The sequence below is a fragment of the Hyperoodon ampullatus genome, assembly GCF_949752795.1.
Source record: "Hyperoodon ampullatus genome assembly, chromosome: 2".
Taxonomy (NCBI): Eukaryota; Metazoa; Chordata; class Mammalia; order Artiodactyla; family Ziphiidae; genus Hyperoodon; species Hyperoodon ampullatus.
Window position 1 is genome coordinate 148,868,145 of NC_136915.1, and position 27,036 is coordinate 148,895,180.

General features: G+C 45.8%; 1 protein-coding gene across 4 annotated transcripts in view; it reads right to left on the minus strand.

Moving 5' to 3' along the window:
• The window catches only part of SRGAP2 (SLIT-ROBO Rho GTPase activating protein 2), a gene marked incomplete at both ends in the record, with an annotated part of 235,228 nt that overhangs the window by 20,240 nt on the left and 187,952 nt on the right, over positions 1–27,036 (minus strand). For all 4 annotated transcript variants that reach the window (XM_079698757.1, XM_079698756.1, XM_079698755.1 and 1 more), the window contains 7 exons: positions 3,947–4,052; positions 5,854–5,988; positions 6,917–6,994; positions 14,573–14,633; positions 20,013–20,037; positions 21,912–21,939; positions 24,674–24,758. In XM_079698757.1, the coding sequence (XP_079554883.1) occupies positions 3,947–4,052; positions 5,854–5,988; positions 6,917–6,994; positions 14,573–14,633; positions 20,013–20,037; positions 21,912–21,939; positions 24,674–24,758 (518 nt within the window). The remainder of the gene's footprint in view (positions 1–3,946; positions 4,053–5,853; positions 5,989–6,916; positions 6,995–14,572; positions 14,634–20,012; positions 20,038–21,911; positions 21,940–24,673; positions 24,759–27,036) is intronic.

Below are 27,036 nucleotides of genomic sequence, written 5' to 3' on the forward strand. Positions count from 1 at the left end.
TTGAGGATGTAGAATGATGCTTCTCGGACCTTCATGTGCCTATGACTCATCAGGGGATTTTGTCAAAATACAGATTCTGGTTCATAGGTCATTGGGGGTGGGGTGGGGGAGGAACTGAGATTCTGCATTTCTAACAATCTCCCTGATGATGCTGATGCTGCTGGTCTATGGACCTCGCTTGATTAGCAAGAGACTAAAAGTCTATATTGTTTGACATCTGAAGAAATCAGGTTTCAAAAGGCAAGCAGCAGAGTCAGCGGCAGTGAGGGGGAGCTACCTGCACTTTGTTTCAGGGTGAAAACCCACTGAGTAGTACAGATGCTGTGGCCGGCAGCCTCTAAAATGAACCCTATGGTCCCTGCCTACTGGTATTCATGCCCTTGTGTAGTTCTCTCCCTTTGCGTGTGGGCTAGATTTAGTAACTCGCTTCTAGTGAATGGAGTACGGCAGAAGTGATGGGACGTCACTTCTGAGATTAGGTTACAAAGATTGGCTGCTCTCTCAGGCACTCTCTCACTCACTTGCTTGGAGCAAAGCCAGCTGCCATGTCACAAGCAGCTCTATGGTGAGGCCCATGTGGTGCAGAACTGATGGAGGCCTCTGACCAACAGCCAGCCAGGAAAGGAAGCCCTCAGTCCAACAACCTGCAAGGGACTGAATCCTGCCCACACCACGTGGATCCTTTCCCAGTCGAGCCTTCAGAAGAAACTACAGCCCTGCCCCCAATACACTCACTGCAACCTCAAGAAACCTGGAGCCAGAGACCCCAGCTAAGCTGCACCCAGATTCCTGATCCACAGAAACTGTGAGATAACAATAAATGCTTATTGTTTGAAGTTGCTAAGTTTTAGGGTAATTTATTACACAGCAATTGATCATCAATGCAGATGCTAAGAAAGGATAACGTTAATAATTAACAATTAACAAGGCCTGCTGGACAGGCATGTACCCAAGGTTCATAGAGTGGATTGAACACTAGCTATATAGATATATGTGGAACCAGGTCAAGTCCACACAGCACTGGTGTACTGTGTAAGGAGTTCCATACATATATCTCAGTTCTGGGGGTTCCTTGAGATGGAGGATGTGTACAACCCCAAAAAAGACAATAGCCAGAAATAAAGTACACACTGTCAGGACATGTAACAGCAAAGGTGAGGGGAACTAAAAGTCTGGGCCCAGGGAGAGTCTCCATGAGGAGCTACCTGCCAACTCTGGTTACACCTGTTGATAAGTGCATACTTATCACCTGTCACCTTCCTGTGCAGGCAGGTGGTCTTCTCTATCGCCTGTGTCATGCACTCCATTTATTATTTTAGGAAACACTGTGGTTATTAATGCTGCATCTTTTCAACGAAAGATTCTGATGAGCAAGTTAATCATTTTTTAACCAGAAAAAGAAGTGAAACAAAAGTCATCATTTGAATGGGTGCAATTTTCCATGTTTCCTTCGACAGTGGCCACCCTCTCCAGCTCTTATGATGCTTCCTCTACCGTTTCTCCCCACCCACAAACTCCCTCACCCCTCCACTTAGCAGGAGGAAAATGTGGGCAGGATGAGGCCGTTGTGCTTACACACACAGTCACCCCAGGACCTGCCTGCTCCCCTGCCTGTTTACCCACAACCGACATGTTCCTCGCTCTGGGGGAGCAGACTAGGCTCTTTGAGGGCAGGTATCGGTCAGTGAGGGGAGACAAGGCCTGGTGGCCCTGAGGGGACCGACTGGCTTGAGAGTCATTACCAGAGTTTCCATCTGCCTAAAACGGGCAGCATGTGAAACCCTGTGTGAGTCATGAGGGGTTCTCAACTAAAGGCAGTTGTGGTGCTGAGTCAGGGCTTAGCTAATGAATGGTGCAGACACAGCCACATGGAAGCAGCAGGCTGCTGGGCCAGGACCCTCTGTCACTCTGCAGGGCCAGCAACAGGGCTAGAGGACAGTGTGGTTGCCCCTGAAAGGTCTCAGGTGGGGGCTGCTAGCCCAGATGCCTCAAGGTCAGGCTGACCCTGGTCTGTAAGCAGGCTGAGGCTCCTGAGATGGCCTCTGAACTTGTATTTCTTTGAAGTAGGGACCAACCCACTAGGAAGAGTCTACATTTTCACAAAGCAATATGAGCTAAAACACCCTAGCCTCTTGGTCTACTTTTTGTTTTCCCTTTTTTAAAAAAATAGATTCATGGATCTAAAGAAATGTTTCCCCACTCTATGAAAAGCCATAAAGCCAGAGAGATGATAACGGCAACTGAATTCAACCTCAACATCGGGGAGTTTCGGGGAGAGCTGGGGACTGTGGTGAACTGGGGGTGCCTGACCACCTCATCTAGGCAGCAGCCCGTACTCCACAGGGAACTGCGGCCGTGTGGGCGTGCAGATCCAGTGCTGCTAGACCTAGTGATTTTTTCAAGAGAAGCTAGAAATCTAGATTTTTTTAAAAAGTAAAATCTCCCAATATTTAAATGGTTCAATGTTTTCAAGACAGAGTGGACTTAAAGGGAACACATCTATGGGCCTTAGCTGGCCCTCGGGTTGCCCACTGATAGACTTTGGCCTAGGCTGTTGAGGGAGATGCTGCAGTGAAAGCAACGTGGAAAGACAGAGGTGCCTAAGGGGAGAAGCACGTCCTTGCTCATTGTCTTTGCTGCCCTCCATGCCTGCCCTGGGTGAGGACACACTGCTTAGAAAGGGAGAAATACTCTGGCTAAGCCCAAGGCCCCTCTGATCCTCAGACCTCTCTTCTAGCTACACTCACTCCCTGGCTGACCAGCTAAATACCATCAGTACACAATGACCTCACACTGTATCTCTGCCCCAGGTTTCTTCCCTGAGCATCCGATTCCTATGTTCAGCCGCCTACTTAGACTCTCCACCTGGAGGGCTAACGGGTACCTCAAGTTAACATGTCTACATCAGCACCTTGTCCTGATTGCTTCTTCCACATCTTGTCTTCCCCAGCTCCACAAATGGCATCACGGCTTCCCTGCTGCTCATGTCAAAAATGTAGAATTTTTCTCTTTCCTCACATTCTATATCCTACCCATCAGCAGGTCCTATCAAAGCTGTATTCCAAATAGATCCTACACCTGACCCCTCATCACCCTCCACCATTCCCTCTCTGGTCTAAGCCACCACCACTCCCGACCGAGACTGCACAATAACCTCTGGTGAGGTCTCTCCCGCTTCTCTCCACATTACTCTATGGTAACTTCTCCATGAAGCAGATTTTAAAAATATATTAAAAAATCAGATCACAACACTCTTCTGCTTAAAACTTTCCAATGGCTTCTTCAAATCTAAACTCATTGTTGCCATGACTTTGGGGCTTGATGACCTTGACCATCCCCGTGGCTCCTTCTTCTTTTTTTTTTTTTTTGCGGTACGCGGGCCTCTCACTGCTGTGGCCTTTCCCGTTGCGGAGCGCAGGCTCCGGACGGGCAGGCTCAGCGGCCATGGCTCATGGGCCCAGCTGCTCTGCGGCACGTGGAATCTTCCCGGACCGGGGCACGAACCCACGTCCCCTGCATCGGCAGGCGGACTCTCAACCACTGCGCCACCAGGGAAGCCCCGTGGCTCCTTCTTTCACTTCATTCAGGCTGCTGCTCACACACCGTCTCCCCAGAGAGGCCTTTGCTGAAGGCCCCTCTGCTGTGTCTCTCCCTCTTTCACCTCTGCCCCGATCCCTTAACTTACACTTCCTTATTCTTCTAAGCACTTATTACTACCTCATGTTTCTGTAATTGTCTGTGTCCTCTGCTGGAACATGAGCCAAATGGTATCCAGGCTTTTGTCTCTTATTTCACAATGTATTCTTACATCTTATGACCGTGCCCAGCACACAGCAGGTGTTCAGTAAGTATCTGTTGGGCTGGAGGAATCAACATAGGTCCCTACGTAAACTTCCAGTGACCGAAGCTAAGGCCCAATCAGTTGCTCCCCGGGAAGTCTACTCACTGGTTGAGGAAGGCAAAGAGGTATCTCATGATAATCAGAGTGGTTTTGGGCAGGACCAGGAGGACCTTCCGGATGTGCAGAGCTCTCTCCTGCAGGTTGTCCATTGCTGAAAGAAAAAAGCCATGTGTTACCCTCCACTGTAACTGAGATCCCAGGGAACAGTGGTCAGAAGGCCCTGACTAGCAGCGGGTGCAATATGGAGAGCAGCCGGTCAAGTCCACACAGCACTGGGCCAGTGTAAGGAGCTCCATCTCTGTGGCTCCTTGAGGTGGGGCTGTTGTGATGGGGCATGCAGGCTCCAGAACCTTCTGCGGGTCAGGACTTAAGATGTATGCTCCTTGGGCACAGAAGGGGCTGGAGATGCTCCCCAGAGCATCTGCCACCCCCTTATTACAATACCACAGGCAAGGAGCTGACCAGAAACTGCTATGACTGCTCGACACCCAGCCTTGGAGGGCCTACATGTGGGGAGAGGGAGGGGCTGCACAGGTCCTGTCCTGCCCACTCCACACGTGCATCACCTCATCCCCTGGACAAGTCTAGCATATCTTCCCCCCTCCCTTATCTGCAGTGGGGATGAGGAGAATGTGGTCAGAGGCAAGAAATGGCAGGCCCCTGTGTAAGCAGTGATATCTGGGGAGAAAACCAGAGAACTTTCCTGACTCTTGTGCTGTGGACAGATTAATTCCAGGTATGGCCCTAGGCCTGTGCTTCCCTCATGGCCCGCCTCCCCACTTTCATGGTGTGCCGTGTGGATATTGTCATTTTCTAGGAGAGCCTCTCCATGAAAAAGAAATGGGAGGTACTAGAAAGGGAGCACATCTCAAGGGGAGGATTGGGCAGCCAAGGTATCTTGTACTGTCCTGGCAACCCCCATCCACTTAGGGTATTCCACCTAGGCCCAGTCCTGGAAAAAGACATGAAGGTAGGAGGGATGCATATATTCAGTCACCCACAGAACACATTTCCACTAGGACTCCCACAGATAGTGAGTAAACCAATAAAACAAGAGAGCTAGCTTCCCGAGTGCTCTGGGGCCCTCTCTCAGAATAACAGAGAGGGAGAGTGCTCAGGAATCAAACTGGAAACTCGGGGGTGGGCGGTGGGGGATGAAGACCTTGGTTGATCGGGGATGAAGACCTTGGTTGATCTGGGAAGAAAAACTTTTCTCCATTTCAAAGGCACTGCCTCCTCCAGCCTCTGAAGCCACCATTTCAACAGCGCCTGCTTCCAGAATGACTTAATACTAATCCAAGTTTCCGTGGACAACAAATAAGAGGGGGGTCCAGTATAATGATCTAAACTAAATGGCCAGGAATAGATTTTCAAGCCCTAAATTTTAGAGTAAGAGGCAGAGAACCTCTAAGATACCTGCTTTATCTAAAGATCAAGTAGGGACTCTCTCTCTCTGAGAAAACGTCATATCACTACTTTTAAATGTGCAGAGGTTTTTATTCCTAGAAGAACACATCTCACAGGTAAGTCATGCCATATTTAAAGCAACAAGCAGGAAATATTTGTAACACTTACGTATTCTCCCTTTGTATCATGAAAAGCACAAGCACTAATATATGAGCTTCTAATAGCTGAAAAGGACTGTGTCTTATATATGAACATAAATGCATTTTAATGAAGAAAGATAAAGTCCAGCGAAGCAACAGAGTTTAAAGTGAATCAGAGAGAAAAAAGCCAGGAGTTCTGACTTGTGATCCAGACTCTTCCTGAAAAGTCATTCTTTTTTCTCCCCTACTAGGGGATAAATGAGTGACAACAAGGAAGAGAAACTTCACCGAGGAAAAGGAAGAAAGGAAAACAGTACTGGAAAGCTTATGAGAAAAAAAGACCCTGTGGAAATGCTATGAGGTGCTCTGGCCCAGAAGCCAATCTGAGGCCAGGATGATACTTACTGACGCAGGCCATTAGGTCATGGAAGATGTCCTTGGGGAAGAGAGGGTGTTCCAGCCCCCGGAAGTAAAGCTTTAGGACGCCAGCTATGGAGTCCATGTCATGGTCATTCTGGTCTCCAGCCAGGGGGTCCTCTCCTAAGGATAAGCAATCCCCCCAAAAAGGAAAGAGAGAGTGAGAGAGGTAAAAACAAACAGGATGAAGCAGAGGTGGTGGGGAAGGAGTGGCCTATTCAAATCTTCATTGCAGTCCATCAGCTTTCTGCCCAGCATGTTGGCCATGAGTAGGGCAACCAGGGACTAGCAAAAGCAAAGACTGCTTAGGCTCAGGGGCCCCAGGGCCAGAGGAGGGGCACAAAAGTCCATTAACGTAAATTTGCTTGTGCCAGACTGGTTCCGGGACATTCCCTCTGGGCTGGGGATGGGACACAGCAATTGGCTCTCTCATGAGATCATGAAACCAGGCTGGGACTGAGCCCCTAGGGGAGGGAAATGAGGCCAGGGAGGCCAGTCCCTCTGATTAGCTCTCTCTCCTCTTGGCCTGTAACAAAGCACACCTACTTACAGGAGAACAATCATACTGGAGCTCCCTATGGAAAATTTCATATCAGATGTAATTAGATTTAATGATAGGACCAACCTCAAATTGAAACTATATATATCCATTTCAGTGACGGAAATTGCCAAAGCTTGTCCATTACCTTAATAGCCCACAAGATAATAAACGGGCTAAGATGAACAGGTGCATTCGCTCTGCCACCAAGGGTTCTGGATACAGCCATAAACTGCCCAGATATCATAGTTAACTTCTTGGGTTTGGGTAGATCATCTGGAGGAGAGGGGCAGGATGAATGAGGCTGAGAAGGAGGAAACTGGGATGTACCCTGGCACCTCCCTGCATATCTGGGTGGGGGTGGGGGGATGTCTACAAGAGAGAAGGTGCTGGGCTGAAGACGGAGGCAAACTGGCTTGCTAACCTCTGGGTACCTCTCAGGGAGAAAGCGTGGAGCTAGTATCCTGGGGGGCTGGCAAACATTTGGTCTTATCTTTCAGGCTGTTTCCTCACCTCTCTCAAAGGCGTTTTTGATGTCATTCACTTCCACCTGCGATCCTGACACTCGGAAGATTCCCTCATGCTGTAGTCCTAGAAAGACAGGGAAAAGTGATCAAGGAGACAAAAAAGCAAATTCACCACCACGGCTCCAAGCCTAGTTGAGTGTCTGTCTCCCTCAGCCAGTGTGTATTTAAGCATCCTGTCTCTCTTCTTCAGGCCAGAGGAGAAAGCCTATACAAGGATGGTGGAAAAGTCACTGGAATGAGTATGAGGCATTGGCCTAAAGAAAGCACCGAGTCAGAGACTTAAGGGAAGAGATGTCTACACCATTTCTGATTCTGACAGAGTCTATGAGGCAGGCCCCTTCTCCAGCCTTTGCTTCTCTGTCCCCAGCTGCAAAGTGGGGAAGTGATTCCTGGCACCTGCTTATCCCTAACGGTCCGGGATGAGATTTGGGGGCATGGCAGGCAAGCCATTACACACCACCAGAGTTTCATAGGGTCTGAGATCATACTTAGTGCTTTAGCTGTCCTAACACTGTTCGGCTGTTCTAGAGGACAATGCTTTCACTACTTATGAAAAAGGGAGGACATAAATTGGTACAACCACTATGGAGAACAGTACAGAGGTTCCTTAAGAAACTAAAAATAGAGTTACCATATGATCCAGCAATCCCACTCTTGGGCATATATCTGGAAAAAGCTATAATTCGAAAAGAGACGTGCACCCCAATGTTCATTGCAGCATTATTTACAACAGCGGTCCCCAACCTCTTTGGCACCAGGGACCAGTTTTATGGAAGACAGTTTTTCCATGGATGGTGGGTGGGGGTGGGCAGAATGGTTCAGGCGGCAATGCGAGCGATGGGGAGCAATGGGGAGCGGCAGATGAAGCTTCGCTTGCTCGCCCGCCGCTCACCTCCTGCTGTGCGGCCCAGTTCCTAACAGGCTGCGGACTGGTACCGGTCCACGGCCTGTGGGTTGGGGACCCCCAATTTACAATAGCCAGGACATGGAAGCAACTTAAACGTCCATTGACAGATGAATGGATAAAGAAGATGTGGTACATATATACAAGGGAATATTACTCAGCCATAAAAAAGAATGAAATTATGCCATTTGCAGCAACATGGATGGAACTAGAGATTATCATGTTAAGTAAATTAAGTCAGACAGAGAAAGACAAATATCATATGATATCACTTATATGTGGAATCTAAAAAAATGATACAGGGGCTTCCCTGGTGGCCCAGTGGTAAAGAATCAGCCTTCCAATACAGGGGACGCAGGTTCGATCCCTGGTCGGGGAACTAAGATCCCACATGCCATGGGGCAATGAAGCCCACGTGCCACAACTACTGAGCTCACACCCCTCAACGAGAGAGCCCGTGTGACACAAACTAGAGTCTACGTGCCCTGGAGCCCACACACCACAACTAGAGAGAAGCCCACACCGCAGGGAAACATCCTGCATGCCTCAACAAAGACCCTGTGTGCCACAATAAGACCCAATGCAGCCAAAAAAATTAAAAAATAAAATAAATAAATATTTTTAAAAACCTAAAAAATAAAAAGATACAAACTTATGTACAAAACAGAAACAGACTCACAGATTTCAAATACAAATTTATGGTTACCAAAGGGGAACGATGGCGGGGAGGGATAAATTAGGAGGTTGGGAATCAACATATATACACTACTATATATAAAATAGATAATCAGCAAGGACCTACTATACAGCACAGGGAACTCTACTCAATATTCTGTAATAACCTATATGGGAAAAGAATCTGAAAAAGAATGGATACATGTATATGTATAACTGAATCACTTTGCTGTACACCTGAAACTAACACAACACTGTAAATCAACTATATACCAATGTAAAATTTAAAAAAAAGAGAGAAAGAAAGAAAAAGGGAGGACATGAAAAGACAAGTGATCAGTCAACAGACAGCATTGCAGGCACTGTGCCAGCCACTGGTCCTTGACTGCAGTTTGACTGTAAAGGCAACATGCCTCAATGGCACACTAGAATAATGTGCATGAAAACGATGTCTTTTTGAAGTTTGTTAAGGTAAAAATAATAATAGAAAATTAATGTATGTGTGGTGATTGCTTCTGTGCTTATAACCATATAAAGCAGGGGTTACCAGCAAGCCCATTTTCTAGGTGAGGGGATTGATAAGGGATGACCAGCATTAGGTTATACAGGTGATAAGAACCAGATCCAGGGGCCCAGGTCTTCTGACTGCAATCATGTACTCATTCCTCAATACCAGGCTTGTGAGTCCTATTGGAGTGAAAGCACAGAGGGTGGGGGATCACATTTGTCAGCCTGACGGTGGATACGGCTCACAGAGAGCACCCCACATGCAACTCAGAACTGGGGAGGGATCCAGGAAGCATGAGCCCAGGGGCTGGACTGAGCTAGCATCTTTTATCATGTCAGGCCTGTCCAGTTTTTCTCAAGAGCACCGTGGCTCAAACTTGGGCATTTTGTCAAAGTCCCTCTGTTACGGCACGATCCATCAACATTTTTGAATCTCAAACAAATTTCTTCTTTGGAAAACAAAATAGAATAATGCTACATTTTGTCCACTGTTTTAGGACTCCCCTCTTGATGGGGGTGGTGTGGTGGTGGTGACTGGATTCTACCAGCTAGACTTTTGCAGTAAATCACACAGGCCAGGACTGAATCCCGAATCCAACTGTAGCAATAGTAAGAAGTAAGCAGGGGGAATTTAATTACCTGGCTTGTAATAGGACTTAAGTTGTCTGTTCCTCTAGGGGAATCTCCAGAATATCCGTCACAGAATGGCAGGCAATGTTAAGACCCCAATGTAACAGTACCATATTAGTTACCAATGGGGCGTAACAGCCAGATAATGCCGTATAAACAAAGAATGTAAACAGCAAGTTTCTGACAGAAACAGTCACCTACTCAGCGACTCGTCGAAAACACAGTATAATATAAGGAACTGTCATCTCAGGGACCAGGCTACTCAGTCTCATTGGTGCAGCCAACAGTTTGCTGAGAGAGGATCATCTCAGTACGTTTTGGTAGATTAGACATCAAGGACAAGCCAATTTGGCCCACGGGCCCAGAACAAGAAGAAATCAGAGAGCTTATTGGAAACCAGGCAGCAGGCCTGAGGCACACCGAGGTCCCTTTCTGTCTGGTTTCCATTTCCCCTTGAGAACCGAGGCTTTAGAAGGGCCAACATGTGCTCTTGCTCAACAGATAAAATCTTTAGAGTGTCTGATCTGATGATTCTGAAAGTAGGAACATTAATAAATGGTCGGTTTCCAGAAAGTGAAGGGGAAAAGCACTTGGCTTTTTATTATAACGCAGGTAAGGCCTCACATACCCAAGCTGACACATGCATGACCTTTCTCATTTTTCTTTAGTGCTCACTGACATAAAAGTATAAAGCCAATCAGACTTGGGTAAGTTATTTGGAAATGGCACAAAACTGTCCGTTTTGCGCTGGATCCAGCTGTTGCCCAGAGTTGCTCTCCTAGAGAAGTCTTGAAATGATTGCTACAACACCACCTCTTGCTCACATGTCTCTGCTCCCTTCTTCATGAAAACGGTGGGTTTTTTCCATCCTGATTGAGTCTCAGTTGTTCCTCACATCCCTTCTCTTCGTTTAAGTCTTCCTGGATCATCCGGACCCACCATTTACAAGTGAGCCTCCGCTTTCTCATCTATATAATGGGGACTAGAACATCTACCTCCCAGGGAACATGAAGAGAGTAAGGATGTGCAAATTTTGGCAGTTGGTGGGCCACAGATGTTTTTGGGGCTGACAAAAGTTATGGACCCTATCCCCATTAAATGCACACATACAAACATTTTATCCATCATCTTTAGGGAGTTCAGGAATACCTTAAGTCCCTATCTGGGGGAAAAAATTCAATTTGCTGAATAATTGTTTTTTTTTGGACACACCACACGGCTTTCGGGATCTTAGTTCCCTGACCAGGGATCGGACCTGTGCCTGCTGTAGCGGAAGCGTGGAGTCCTAACCAGTGGACACCAGGGGATTCCCTGAACAAATGTTTTTTGAACAGCTACTATAGAATAAGGTTTTTTTTCTTCTTTAAATCAACAATATATTTATTTGCTTCATCTTATAATATTTACACATAAAATGGCTTCAGAATTGTTAGCTCACCACCCTGTGATAAAAACAATTACTGACTACTGTGCATTGTTTTACAGTTCTTTTTGTTGTTAGACTTATAGTATATAATCAAAATACTGTTTTTCAAAGAAACTTATTTTCTTCCTCATCTCCTCAGTGTGCCTATGTTATTCATCTGTAACACAGTTAGGTTTATTTGTTACCTTTTGTATTCCACTTGGAGTTTTACCCACATCCTTGTTTTATATATTTGTTCATTTATCTTTTGAGTATGGAAAACACCCATGTAGTTCTAAAAGTCAAAATTATACAAAAAGGAATACTCAGAGAAATGTCACTCTTCTCCCATTTCTCATTCCCCCATTCTTTTCACTCTTTTGACTCATTCATGTAACTAACCAGTCAAATATTAGTTTCTGGATTCATCCTTCCTGTATTTCTTCTTGCAGAAGTGACAAGGCACATGTATATTCTTATACCCTCTTCTTTCTTACATGAAAGGCAGCATGCTATAGATACTCTTTTGCCCTTTGCTTTTTTCCACTTGACAATATATCCTGGCAATCTCACCAGGTCATTTCATGGACATCTTCCTCATTCTTTTTGGCAGCTGCATAGTCTCCCACTGTGTGCATATACCATAGTTTATTCATCTATTCTTCCATGTATGGCATTTAGGTTGTTTTGTTTCTAATATTTTGCAATTACAGATGAGGCTGCAATAAATAACCTTGTGCAAATGTACTTTCATATTTTGGAGGTGTATCTTCATGGTAAATTCCTAGAAGGACTGCTGGATCAGATTAGTGCATATGTAGTTTTGTTAGATGTTGCCAAAATCCCCTCCAAAAGGGTTGTATGGGTTTGCATTCCCATCAGCAATATGTGAGCATATCTGTTTCCCCAGAGCCTCTCCACAGAAATATGCTAAGTTTTGGTCTCCTCATGTACTGTGCCTGTACAGGGGCAGGGGCAGGTACATTCAAGCCACGATATCCAGAACCCATCCACTTCTCAACAACTCCACAGCTGACACCCTATGTCATGTCTTCCCTGGGCTACTGCAGCAGCCTCCTATTTCCTCCTATGGTCTTATCTCTACACAGCAGCCTGGAATCTTTTAGAAAGATCACTCCCTGTTCATAAATTCTCCAACAGCATCCCACTCACTTAGAATAAAATCCAAACACCTACCTTAGTCGACAAAACTCTAAGAGTCTGGCCTCTGGCTTCATCTCCTGCCACTCTCTTCTCCACTCACTCTGCTCCAGCCACACTGGCATCCTGCGTGCTGGTCCTTGCATATGCCAAGGATCTCTGCATGTGATGTTTCCTCTCCCCAGAACACTCTTCCCCAGATACCCATGTGGCTCACTTCCTGACTTCCTTCAGGATGGCAAATGTCACCTTCTTGGGTGACCTAAGAGTTTCCCTGAACAATCCACCTAGAACAGTATCCCCTCTCCATTCTCCATCTCCTCACCTTGTTTTATTTTTCTTCATGACACTCACCAACACCCGATATATATTAATTTGTTTATCAACTGATCATCTATTTATTGGTCCTTTAGTAGAATGTGAGGTTCATGAACACAGGAACTTTTTCTTGGTACACAATGAGCAATCAATATACACACAGACGGTCCTCTACTTACAATGGTTTGACTTAAGACTTTTCGACTTTACGATGGTACAAAAGCGATACACATTCAGTAGAATCTGTACTTGGAATTTTGATCTTTCCTGGGTTATTGATACGTGGTACAGTACTCTCTCGTGATGCTGGGCAGCAGTCATGGGCTGCAGCTCCCAGGCAGCCATGCAAAAACGAGGGTAAACAAACGATACACTTACAGTCATTCTGTACCCAGATAACCACTCTGTTTTTCACTCAGTATTCAATAAATTACATGAGACATTCAGCACTTTATTATAAAACTGGCTTTATGTTAGATGATTTTACCTAACCGTAGGCTAATATAAGTGTTCTAAGCACGTTTAAGGTAGGCTAGGCTAAGCTATACATGTTTGTGTATAAGGCTTGCAGGTTAGGTGTATGAAATGCATTTTTGACTTTAGATATTTTCAACTTACGATGGTTTGATCGGGATATAACCCTATCATAAGCTGAGGAAGACGTGTGCTTGCTGAATGAATGAATGAACAGAATGTATGGATGAGAGAATCTGAGTTCAGACTCTCTTGTTCCTATTGTCCTTTAGGCACAGATAATTCTTCCTCCCCTGAACTCAGTTTGGACTCATCTTTGCCAACTGCTTGACTATTAATCATTACCATCTTGTGAAATTTCTTATACTGCTATTCTGAATTACTACAGCTTATTTAACTTTTTACTTGCTTATTCATTTTCTCCAAACTGCGTCTTAAAACCAGGTAAAGACAGGGTTACTCCTGTTTTTGTTTTCCTATTTGGCAATGCATGGTGCTCAGCACCGATCAGGGGCTTGATAAATATTTGTTGACTGTTCAATAGTGCTATACAATGCTGTTACTTCTGGTGGATGGAGATAGAATGAAAAAATTGTAGCTGATTAGAATGGCATAAGTTGTAAACATGCTAACATAATTATTATTCCAAAAATAAACCCAAGCAATGCTCCAGTTTATTGGGAGAGAGGAAGGAGAGGAAGGGAGAGAACGGCTGCTTCTGAATTGAGACCAGTGATCATCTACATACCTCCTTAGCGCCAAGAAGGTCATTCTGTCACTTTTCTTAAAACTAGGCAGGATAACATCTAAAAACAATTTCTGATGCCCAGTTCCTAGAAATCTTCATGGTGCTTGCTCAGATATCTGTGTTCTCTAAACACTCTTACACTTGGAAGACTCAGTTCACCTCTTTCCCTAAATTCTGTCCAACCAGCCTAGGAGCTGCTGAGGAATGGATTTATGAGATTCAGTGTCATCCAAGCAGAAGACAGCGTGACTTAGGTTGAGAAGGAGCCAGCCCTGCCAGACTCTCAAATGTTGGCTACAACCTTAAGAGTAGCTACTAACTGAGCTCTGGAGATATCCTAAACAGTGAGACCAAACCAGAACAAAAACTGAATATTACCAGGAGTCAATGCAATATTGTAAAAGGAGCTTGTTTTCAAAGCAGTCTGCTGAAGAAAGCCAATGTGACACAAAGGTCCAGGCTATGCAGTGGGAGATACCAACATGGGCAAAGACGGTGAGTAATGGTGAAACTAGCGTCACCACATCAGACCAGCTAGACTTACTCACATAACAGCTATAATTTAAAACTCACTCTAAGCTAGAAAAGGGAGTGTGGTAAGTGGCTAAGGCACCTGGGGGTAAAAATACATGATATTTTTCTCTCAATGTCTAGGTGTGGCCATTCTGAGGTAGCAAACATTATGTGAACAAATAAGATTTTATTCCTCTTTGGAGAATGTCAGGATGGGAAGTCAATCTCTATTCTTACTCTATAAAGAATTCCTGGAAGTTCTTCCCAGTTCTTGTACAAATATGGGCAAGGCTGTAATCCTGCTTACCGTGTCTGCTGATAAACCGGATACAGCTTTCTACTACCAAAGGAATTGCCTGGCTGGAATCCTAAAAAGCCAAAGAAACACAACATTAGAATCTTCAAAGAGAGATAGCCCAGGGTCAGAGAAAATGAGCCAGAACCATGTGGAACTTGTCTCAGCTGGATCAGTGGCTGGTCCACAAGAAGCATCCAGCCTGGCCTCCACGCTCCAAAGCACGTGCACAGCCATCTACTTGGAATGCCTCATACCGATGTCTTAAATTCAGCGCGTCCTATATGAAACTGATCATTTATATCCCACGCTCCCCCCCCCCGCAGCCATACAATCAATCAATACATACATATATTCTGTCAAGTTTGCCTCCTAAATCCATTTATTTCTCTCCATCTCTACTGCCACCAACCCAGTCCAATCCACCAGTATCTCCATTCCCATCCCTGTCGTCCTCCAAACCAGTTTTCTTCCCTCATATTGGTTAGGTGAACTTTAAACGTGCACATTCCGTCATTTACTCTCTAGGCTAAACTCTTTCAAGGACTCCTCGTTACTTTCTGTACGCAGCCTTGCGTGTCTGGGGTCCTGTCTTAGCCTCCAGTTTTGTCTCCTTCTGCTCCTAAGTCCTCCTTTGCTCATGGCTTTGCGTGAGCTGCTGGAATGCTCTCCTCACCCCGGACCCCCACCCCCAGGGTCTCAGTGCAAGCATCACTTCCTCAGGGATGCTTTCCCAGACTCCCCAGATGAGATCAGAGCCCCTGTTTATGGGGTCTCAGCACCTTGTACCTGGCCTTCACAGCCTGATTTTGACTTAATTGTGTGGGTATGAATATTTGTTTGCATTTGTCACCATTATAGCTCGAGTTCCACAGGGCAGATCCTATGTCGATTCTTGGTGTCCAGCTCTGGCCATGATGCTCTCACATAGCAGGTGCTCAATTAATATCAGTGGAAGGTAGCAGAATGAATCAATGGGAGCATCAGAGAGGGGGTTTGTTTGGCATAAAAGGCAAGAAAGAAAAAAACCTAACTCTTGGAGATAGTGGAAACGAATTGGTACTAACTTAAGCAGCAGGCCTCCCAGATGTCAATCTTTGCTCTGCCATTTTTGTTCTATAATCCTGCCATTTATTTAACTTCTTCTGGCCTTAGTTTGGTATCTACAAACTGGGGAGGGGGATCGGTGGTGAGGAGAGTAATATTTCCTATTGGCACATGAACACAGTGCTTACCATTTACAAAAGAATTTATAGAGGTGTTGGGTCATATATTAAGTGCTTTAGATGGATTGGTCCTGGTAACAACCCTGTGGGATGTGTATTATTATTATCCTCATTTGACAAGTGAGGAAATGAAGCCTTAGCAAGGTGTAATAGCTGCTTACAGTGACACAGCTGCTAAGTAGAAGAGCCAGGATTCAAACCCAGGCAGTCTCCCCCTGAGACTGAGCATCTCACTACCACCCATATTGCGTCCTAGGAGCTTGGCAAACATAGTCAGGTGTGAATACCAAATATTACTGAAAACCAGTAGGGTTTTCTAGTGCAGCTGAATGCACAATCACTCAGTTACAGGGAAGGAAGGAACCAGGCAGAGTGACCTTAGTCCTAGTTAGAAAGGGCTTTAGATGTTCAGGACAGAGACTGGGCTCTCCAGTAGGATGGGTCCTGTGGCTTCTGCCCATTTCACAGGTTTGTTTGTGCCTCTCCCCCGGCTCTAAATTTTCAACTGTAGCTGGGGGTTTGGCCACTAATAGGGAAGCAGCTGGGTCTCATGAAGATGCCAGGCTGAGAGAAGAGCTGGCATGGCCTCCAGCTCCTGAGCTTGCTGGGAAGCCAGGATGCTGCCAGAGGACATACTGTGTACCAAAGTGCAGCTGGAGTCAGGAGGGCTTCAGAGACCCAAATGCTCCTCTCATGACCCCCAGACCCGTCTGCTTCCTCCAGCTCTCCAGCTTCAGTAGCCAGTGTCTGCCTTCTTGTTGCCATCAGTAAATTCTACCAGTCAGCCTAGGCTGGTCTCAGAGGAAGAATCTTTTTCAGCTCTTCCTTACACTAATGAAGAAACTGGGTTCCACTATAAAAAAAAACCCCAAACCTAATTTTTTGGAGGTCTTCTTATGTTTACAAACATTGTTATTATACTTTTCATTTACAAACAGGAGTAGCAGTGATAATGAAGACAGTGATATGAGGGTTTGTAAAGTTTTTCTGGTCCTAAGACCCAGAGGGAGGGAGGTTGGGAAGCTCACAGGTTATGGTTTCAATAAGTTAGGTCAGTGCAAAATTCTGCCTCAACTTGTGGTAAAAGGAATATCAATGATAGCTAAAGGGAAGCATGCAGGGCTGCAGAAAGCAAAGCATCAAAGACATTAACCTGCATGTCCATGGTTACCAGAAGTAGCCCAGAGGATAATTTGTGGCAGACAAGAGTGGGCCAGAGATGACCTGTCCTACTGCAGAGGAGTATTTTCCTAGTCCCCACTGCTCCAGTGGAGCTTAAGTCAGAGTCCAGTGAAAACAAAGGACAAAGGACATTGCAAGGACAAAAAGTGATGAGGGCTCTGACTCTCTCCTTGTAATGTTTCTGAGCTCCAAGTGAATCCATTTCCCCAGGACGTGCCCTGGTGAAGACTCTCACTTCACCATAGATCTTGCATACAGCTGACCGAGCAGTGTCTATGTGTGTTCTTATTCAGTGTCTGTCTCTCCCTTTCTTCCTCTCTCCTTCTCTCCTCCAGTGTTAGAATCCATGTCAGTTTAATTCTTTTGTTCATAATATTTTTGGTCATTTAACCCCAGGGTTGGAAGGGCCCTTGAAGGACGATCGGGTCAAATCCCCATTCAATCAGATTAAAGGAACTTTAAACCAAAAGTGGAGGGAGAAAAGTAGCAAACATAACTTGGAAGAGATAGTAAAGCAGGGGTCCAGTGATTTGCAGTGGAAAGCAATCAAGAAGGTGGCTAGATAATGTCTAAATATGCCATTGTTTGGTATAATTTCTCACACATGAGAGAGTTAGGATTTTTGCCAGGTACTGATCTTTGTTACATTTGTTAGGTTTACGTTTTCACCAGGGAGAAAATACAAGTCTTGACCCCTGATTAGATGTGGGTAATAAGGAAAAAAGAGGCATCAAAGATAAGATGTGGGGCTTCAGGGATTGTGAAGAATAGAGGGTCTCCATAAGAGTCAAGAAGTAAGAGGAGGTGCTAAGGAACTGAAAATGTGGTGGGAAGGTGAGGAGATGGATGCTGAGGGTAGGAGGTGCCACTGCAACTCTTGAGCATCAACGTCCTGACCATCAGTTAGGAGTTAGATCCAAAGCCTCAGAACGACAACGTTACAGAACAAGTGGACGCTTCGGGAAGGAGAGAAAAGAGACAGAATCACCCAAGGCAACACAAGTGACAAGGGAAAGAATATGGAAGGAAGTCAAAAGAGAACCAAGCCTTGGGGAAATGCTTACATTTCGAGGAACAGAGAAAGATGGGCCAGCAAAGAAGATACGGAAGTAATAGGAATGAGAAAATTCTGGGCTTGACGGGAGCAGGGAATGCTTGGAAGCAGCAGTTGAGGCATCTCTTTTTGAAGAAAAGTCAGATGGTCTGAACCTAGGCTTTGCTAGGGTCAAAACTGATTGGAATGCATTGGGTAGACTCAAATGCAAAAGTTACACAGTTCTTCCTCTTGTTTGGCTGATTTGCCATAAACAACCAAACAAATTTTATTTCCTGGTTATGTATACATGATTACTCCTCTTCCAAATTACTCACTATTTACCTTTCTGACTATCTTAGAAAAACTCTTCACTGATCCACCATTAGATTTGAGCTGCTGGAAAAAAAAAAGTGAACGAAAACAAGGTCTTTACTTGATTGGGGTTTCTGGTGCATGCTGGAACTCGTACACAAATCTAGCACCTGGCAAATATGCTTTGCCTGCAACTGCCTAGGCACAGCAGGATGGAAACCAGATGGGTGCAGTTCTTTTCTGATTATGAGCCCAACCAGGGACACATATCACCTGCCAAGCCGTGGCCTTTGGCACTCCTGCAGCCAGAGTGGTCGCACCCAGGCTCCATCTATATGTAGGAGGCTCAGTTTCAGTCCAGGAACTGAAAGGAACAAACTTCAAGGTCAAACCTGTTCTTATTTTCGAAGCGGGGGGGATAAAAAACATTGCTCCCTCTTTAAGATATCCACCTATTAATTTTAAATGTAATAAATGATCTTGGGGAGGCACTCCATTCCTCTCTAGTTTTAACTGAAATTATAAAAGAAAGGGGAAGCAGAAAGAAAGAAGAGGAATAAGAGGAAAGAGAACTGCAATGACATCATCATAATTTAAAAAATGTGTAATTGCATCTGATGGTGTTCTCATTAAAAGAAGATCCAAAATAGAGAAGGGAAAAAAATTAGTGACAGCAAAGCTAAGACAAGTGCGGGCTATGTTATCAACTTCCCCAGCTGGACTGCTCAGCCAGCTGAAGCAATGAGATCTGCTGAAGACCCTGCAGGGGCTACCACCATCGCAGAAACCATGTGCCCTCTACATTCCATTAACTCCCTGTGGCTACAGCCACTGTGAATTACTCAAAATGATTTTTTAAAGCCTGGATCAGCTTTCCCCTGAGTAGACACAAAGACATTTCTGAGCTCTCTCCACCCCCTCTCTGCTAACTGCCTGCTGCATAGCTGGTACGAGCTTAGGGGATACAAAACCATTTTAGTATTTGCCATAAAGTATAATTAGGAAGTCCAATTTGCAACTGCAAAAAAAAAAAAAAGAAAAAAAACACTTCAATTAATTTTTTTTAAACAAGCACAAGTGCTGTTTAGATTATCCACTGATGTGGACTGCCCATGCCGAGCTAAGATTCCTCCTAAGGTGGGTCATGACAGCTAGCTGCTTACAGCTCAGTGTCAGATTTTAATACAACTCTGAGGATAATGCACATAATTGCAGAGCTCAACGTCTCTTGCTTATCATTCCTAGACCAGACTTATCTTTACATTTTTAGTATGTCTTAGAAATACATCTAAGATGACCACGCCACCAGAAACAAACCAACAAAAACCTGCAAACTTGGCCTAGGTGATTAGATGCCGTGAGTTACTGTCATATTGGTACCCATGTATGAAGTGTGAGGCCTCTTTCACGGTCTCCTAGAGAACTGGCACCAAAGATAGTTCTGGCACAGTCTGCCACAGTCAAACCAGACCTCTAGTATGTAAGAGCATAAATGACTAGAGAGGAGAGGAACGAGTCCCTGCCCCCCTCGCTAACTCGATGAAGTTGCCGTAATATTAAACATACTATGACTAAATGGTACATTCCAAATGTAAGCATGAAGGCAGAAAAGTGTCCCATCCACACTGGAGTTCCATAAATATCTGGGATCTAACCGTTTCACGCCAGACAAGCCTGCCTCTTGCTGGGCCCTTACCTGTTTCCTCACAGTTGAGCTACGCCTGTGGTTGAATCCAGCAACAGGGAGGGAAAAGAGAAAATGAGATTAAAAACAATCTGTGAGGTGGCTAATGAAACAAGTCACATTAATCAGCTCAGTCCCAGAAGTGGCTAAGAGACTTGATAAGTTACCTTCCAAATGAAGCCCAATAAAGTGCTTTTCACAAAAGCTTAGAGGTCTCTGGTTTTAATGTCTGCCACCATTCAAAAGTAGAATAAGAGGGAATTGGTTCGATTTGCAGTAAACAGACAACAGGAAGATTTCTCCATTTGCAAGGAGACACTAGTAAACACCAAAGGAAGCTATGGTTTTCTTTCTCTTGGAAATAAATGCTTAGGGAAAAGATAAGGGGCGATTTTCCCGGAATTTAGACAGTAGAGTGTCCAGACTGGAAGGAACCTTGGCGATTCCATAGGTCAATGCTTTTCAAGCTGTGTTTAGCCTTAGAAGCTTTTTCTCCAAGGGAACCTGACTCAGACAACAATACCCCAAGCAAGGAGAGCAGTCAGTGATGCCTCTTTGAGTGAGGGTAGGAGGTAGGGACCAGAGCCCGGCTGCTGGGCACCGCCTGCCACTTCCACTAGGCTGTTCTTAAGGACCTCTTTGGAATCCTAGCGCTCCTTGGATCTAGGTGATTGTTTTGTCTTGTCTTTTTTTTGGCCACGTTGCACAGCTTGTGGGATCTTAGTTCCCCTCACAGGGACTGAACCCATGCCCCCTGCAGTGGAAGCATGGAGTCTTAACCACTGGACTGCCAGGGAAGTCCCTCTCTATCTTGTCTTATGGATGAGGAAACTGGAGTTCAGAGAGGGGAAAAGAGCAGCCCAAGGTCACACAGTGAATAACACAGCATAAGGGAATTCAGCTCAGCTCTTTTCATTCCCACAGAGCCTTCTGCAGTTATGGCACTTTAGGTGAACTTACACTAAGACTTTAGCACCAGGAAGATATATTCTACAGAATTCCATTATCCTGGTTCCCTCCAGTCAACAAGACTAGTATATTAATGGGATCTTTATTGTGATCCACAATGACAAAACGATGAAAGCCAAATGAAGCTATTTTTAAGTAATAAGCCTATAATTGTAAATGGCCTCATGACTATTGTGTGTGTCACCAGATATAAGTGGTTTATATAATGGGCTAATGCAAGGTCTCTAAGGAGTCCGGCCCATTAAAGCTCTTTCCCCAGTTAAATCAGCACATTTTTAGGCATCTGAGAACCGTCGGCTGAATGAATGCCTTGCTCTCCGCCAACTCACGAGTTTTCTCATAGCAGCTCCATGACTGAGAGGGAAAATATTTGGCTGGGGTGGGGGAGGGCGGGGAAGGTGGGGAAAGATTGGGAGGGCTGCATACTTGTACATCAGGCGAGGATGTCTACCAATGCTGTTGGCAAGCAATGCACTGTAATATTTCATTATGCAGCGACACTCGCTAATTAGAGGCTGTCATCTTTTCCATGTATAAAAAAAATTTCAGGTCAAATGCTATCTTCTGATCCTCGTTCCCTAGGTCAGAGACTTCCCAAAACCCACATGTTGAAGTCTAAAAGCTAAGGTTAGGTTACCAGGATCCTCCAGTGTCGAACATTTCTTTTCCGTGCAATGCAGTGGTTTTGGGGGGTCTCTGGGACTATTTCGGCAAACGGTAACTCTCTTCACTTAATTCTGCTCAGCAAATCCCATTTCCATTTGAGGCCAGATGGGGTCAGCAAGGTAAAGGGATGGAAGCCACCCCTGCCCTAGGCCACTCCTTTGCAAAGTCATCCAACACCTCTACAACTCAACTCCTTGGCTCTTTCCCAGGCTGGGATGGCTCTACCCCTCCGGCCTCTCTTCATCCCTTCCCAGGGCTGTCTCAGGCCGCACCTACCTGGCCAGACTGCAATCTGTCCGCTGACCTGTTGGAAAGACAAAGGCAAAAAGCACATGTTGAAGCAGACGGGGTGAAAGGGGGAGACTTGCTCCCAGGAATGACTGTGTCTGCCCGGCTCCCCAGGGAGCCACTAGCATCACGTGTGACTAGTCTTCCAGGCAAAAAAGAAGACAGCACCCAGGGCCTCTTTCTGGGCCTCGTTTCTGATGGTTGTTCCCAGCTCAGGGCTGCTGGTATCCTGAAACCTTAGGATTGCCAACTCTGCTTCCCAGTGGGAAAACGGGTGGATGTGGGGGAAAAATAGCAAGGCAGAGCATATCTTAGAGAACAAATTATTAGAGATGAAATTCAGCTTCTCTTCTATGTATGCTGGGTGTGTGTGTGGTGGGGAGGGAGGGATGAACTTGCTTGCCCTTCAGGCTGTGAACACACACACACACACACACACACACACACACACACACACACAGTTGAGGGTGGAAGGAAGGAATAGTTATTTGGGGAGAGGAGGGAGCATACGTTGAAATTCTCGTTTTAGATTCATACTAAATTCTCACTCCCATTACGCTGGGCTGAAATGACAAGAGAAAAATATTTAAAATGCTGCTACTGCTTTTAGACTGTGGTTCTCAACCCAACAGTGGGCCCTAATACTAAGCTGAATGGGTCATACACAGTCTTAAAAAATGGAATTGAAAATCTTAACGCTCATCTGAAGTATTCTTATGTTTTTTAAAAATACACATGCATGTGCACTTGGGCCATTATGTAATCTGTGTTGCTTTTTTGGGGTCCACAGTTAACCCAGCTTGGTCTGTATTAGACCGTATTAGATAAACCAGTGAAAGGGTAAGCAGGCTCTGAGACGGGGAAGGAGAGATTGGCTCCCAAGCTCCTCACCCAGTTTCCTGGAAAGGCGACTCCAAGGGCCGAGGTGGGGGGGAGGGGGGAGGGCGGGGCTTTTTCTTGCCTTTAAAGGTTGCTGATGGTTGATTACAGTTCAGCTCATCTTGAGCAACACCTCCCCCACCCCAACAGCCTCTCTTCCCAAAGGCTCAGCTTTCGTCTGCAAAAATATTATTCAGAGCCATTATTTCTAACATCTGTCCCATTTCCATTCTGGAATATTCATACACATCAATTATCCCTCTGTGGCAAGAAACAAGGGGCTCTTGCGTTAGTGACAAATACATACAGAAGGCAGGGACATGATGACTTGCACACAGGAAGATCTGTATTTTTCATTATTGCTAGAACTTGTCATCTTTAGATGAAGGCAATTTGCAGCACTGATGAACGGTCACCAACCTTCACCCCTTCATAGTAGCACACTTGGTGCATGTATGTGTGTTGCAACCCCCCCCCCCACACACACTCTCTCTCTCCCTCTCTCTCTCTCTCCCCTGCCCTGTTCCCCATCTCACTTATGGGTCACGCTTAGATTATCCTGGCAAAAAGAAATTACAGTTATAACTTGCTTCAAATAGTTCTGGGCTTTTCTTCCTCCGATTCCCCACGGAGCAATCTGATAACTCAAGAGTAAAGATTTTCTATAAGCAAAGTTTGGATCTCGATGCCTAGACCTGTTCAGCCTGAGTCCCCTGGGTGTTGGGGAGGGAAGACAACAGAAGTTACTTAACAGGCTTTCTTCACATAAAAGAAAATGCCTTAAAAATCACAAGATCAAAGACATTAGAGAGAAAAGAATTCATCATCTGGGGGAATCGTTCAGGGCAGGAGAACAGGGTAAGAAGGGCGGGTAGGAGGCTCTGATTTCTGGGGCCATTGAGCCAGTGAGTGCTGTATACTTCCCTAGATTCTGCAGTTGGTCTGAAGAATTTATTTGAGAACGTTAGACCTCTGTGGGTGCAGGTTTTGCCTTTCACTGGTGTTAGCACACCAGTAGCCTCCCCCTCCCCATCTTTAAGTGAGGAGATCCGTGGGGCAGGGAGGAGGGGCGGGGCCTTCAGAGGTGTCCCCAACTTGGGAATCCCATTAATCAGAGGATGCTGAGAGCTGGGCAGGAGACCTGGGCAAGGTGCCAAAAACCCCAGGGAAGCTTCTCTTTCAACCTCTGCCTTCTGTTTGACAGCTGAGGAGAGAAAGTCCAGAGTGCCAGTCCAGTCTTCTGCCTTGCTACTTTCCAGGGTCTGGTTAAAATCATCCTACGAGACCAGATAGTCGATTCAGCACCACAGCTTCAGCCTGGCCAAAGCAGGGAAAGGGCTGCCTCTTAGCACCAGGACCCTTCAAAGCAGAAGAAAACCTCTGCCCCACCTTGAAGCTACAGACAGCTGCAGTCTGCCCATCACCCCTGCCCTTGAGAATCCTCTCCTCTTTTCTCCTCAGAGCAGCTGTGTAGCTCACCTCACAGCTCCCCACCTTCTTGCTTCAGCCTTGGTCCCGCTACAAGAGGAGCTGAGAGTTTTCCCAAAGTGTCTGGACAGTAAAGAACCCGCCAGCTCCTTGGCCCCAGTAGTGGCAGAGGAGGTGCAGGAGGGGGGCTGGGTCGAGAGCAGGCACACTCCATTTAAACAAATAGATGATGCACATTAGTGCTTCATTAAGCATTGGCCCTTCCCCATTACTCAAGCGGTCATTTGGGGCGTGTGCTTCCACATCAAACAATCGAGGAAAAGCAATGCATTCATATAACCAGACTGGGTCTACTTGGCTGAGGATGGAGGCGTGTGCTCAGCACTTAGGCCCAGGGCTCGGCCTTCCCTCACTGCCAAATCTCCAGCAGAGCCCACACTCACTCTCTCCCAGGGTCTTCTGGAGAAGGTCGTGCTTGGCCTGTAGCTTGGTGATGAGGTTCCTGCCCTCCAGGTATTCCTTCATTTTCTGTAAAGGAGGAGGACAAAGAACAATCAGTCCTGAAGGAAAAAAAAAAAAAAAAAATCACAGACGCTCAGCTGTACAATTCCCAAAAGAGGGCTTTTGGTTTCTGACCCAATTTCCACCCGGTCCATTTTTTATTTTTTTAAGTGGCTGCTGATTTTCCTGGTGGATTAGTATCCTGCTCTATGTCTTCCTGGGAGATCCACGTCAGCCACCATAAGAAGCTATCTCCTCGAGCCCCTCATCCATCTCTTTCAGCTCCTTGGAAGAAGAGCAGGGGGTGGAGGGACTCACTGAGCCCCGCCTCCTTGGTGTGAGGATACACACCTGCGGCTCATCACCTCCACTGACATCCAGCCCTGCCCGGCCCCTCCCAGGGTGCATTCCTTCACACCAGGCGCAATGTCAAGGCTCAGCCCCTGCCTGGGCTGCAAGCACCAAGCACAGCATTCAGTGCATCTCTGTCTGAGCCGTATTTTCATCATCTCAATCGCTTCCTCCTCTATTGTGCAGAGTCTTTGTGGAAAGCTTGGGATTTCTGAGCACACAGAGACAGGGGCTGCCACCCTCCACTTGTATACACACATACTGGCGGTTCCAAACACAAGATGAGGTTTATGGAAATGCGATCCCATCTGCTCTAACAGTCAAAATATGATTGCTGTGCTGTACTTTTGTGATTTGACCTCTCTCAACCCTTGTCTGCCCAGCGAGAGACTATGTTTCCCTGGACAATTCATCAAATCTCCAAGACAACTCTATGAACTATGATTATCATTATCCCCATTTTATGGATGAAGGCACTGAGATCTGGAGAGATTCAATAAGTGGCTCTAGGTCAAACGATTAGTGAGTGGTGGAACCAGTATCCACATATGCAGTTTGACAATACACTGTGTGCTTTTAATCGTTATGATAACGTGCTTGATCCATTATGGTACAGAGCAGAAGGAGAGAAGCAGAACAAAACATCACAGTATTGATTCTTTACATACGTGTAGCAATTTAAGAATTTTTAGAGTACTTTAGCATGTATTTGACTCTCACAATAACTCTGTACAGCACATAGGGGAGACATCATATTATTTCCTGATTATGGATGAGAAAGGGAAGGGGGCATTGCTGATCGCCACAAGCCAGTAAGTGGCAGTGTCAAACCTGGATCCCAGGCCTTTGGACTGTTAACATGGTGTCTTTCCTACCCTCCCCCCTGGCTGTTCACAGGGATCTCAGTTTGCCTTGGTTGTCTCCTGCTGTAATGGTTCATCTGCTGGGTCAGGGGTCATCTGCCCACGTCTAAACTCATGAGGTAAAATGGCAGTGTTTCCCCGAGCGAGATCTGCGAATCACTGGTGATACGTGAGGTAGTGGGGGGCGGGGTAAGTGGATATAACACCTAAAATTATAAAGTCCTGTCTTTTAAGGTACTAAGCAAACAGTGATTATACGTCAAGCCTTTGATTTTATGGCTATTACTACTTAGGGTGAAGACAGAAAGAAAGGGTGAAAAAAATGTGAGTTACTTTTATTCTGTACCTTTCTGTACAGTGTGAAGTTTTAACTAGGAGTGTGTATTTCTCTCTCTCCCTCCTTCTCTCTCTTGTAAAAACAAAGAAAAATGCTGCTTTCTCTGGGATGCTCATCCTGGCCCTCCGTTGTTCACCCAGATGCTCCTGTGTGGAGCTTCGCAAATCTCTGACAGCACTTTTCACCCAGCCCTGTCATGGAGGCTTTGCTGCTCCTACGTCTTTCCCTCCAAATGGTAACCTCTCTATGGTCAGAGACTGTGGCATTCACTATTCTTTGCATCCCTGATGCTTAGTACTGTGCCCAGAAGATAGGAGACACTCAATAAATGTGTGAAAATGAGTAAATAAATGAATAGTCTCACTCTCCTCTGGATAGAACCTTCCTCAGCAGTTACACACCTCGCCCCCAAGTATGCCCCTACTCTCTGAATTAAATAGAAGACAAACAAAAAACAAGCCCTATGACAAATCATTTCTGCTGCTTTCCTCACGACCTGTTCCCTCTGCTCCTTTGTACTTTTGCATGAGAACATCTGCATGAAAAGAGGCTCCGTTGTCACCTTCCCCATCCCATCTGCTCCAGCTGCCAGCTCACCTGCTGTCAGTCTTCCCTGGGTGACATCCTAATCCCCAACCAATGCCTAATTGTGAGGCTTGGAACAGTACTTCAGGGTCCAGAGGTGAAACACCTTCAGGAAACATCCACTGCTAACACCTGAACCGCGAGAGCCCCCTCTTTGGAAGGTTATCCC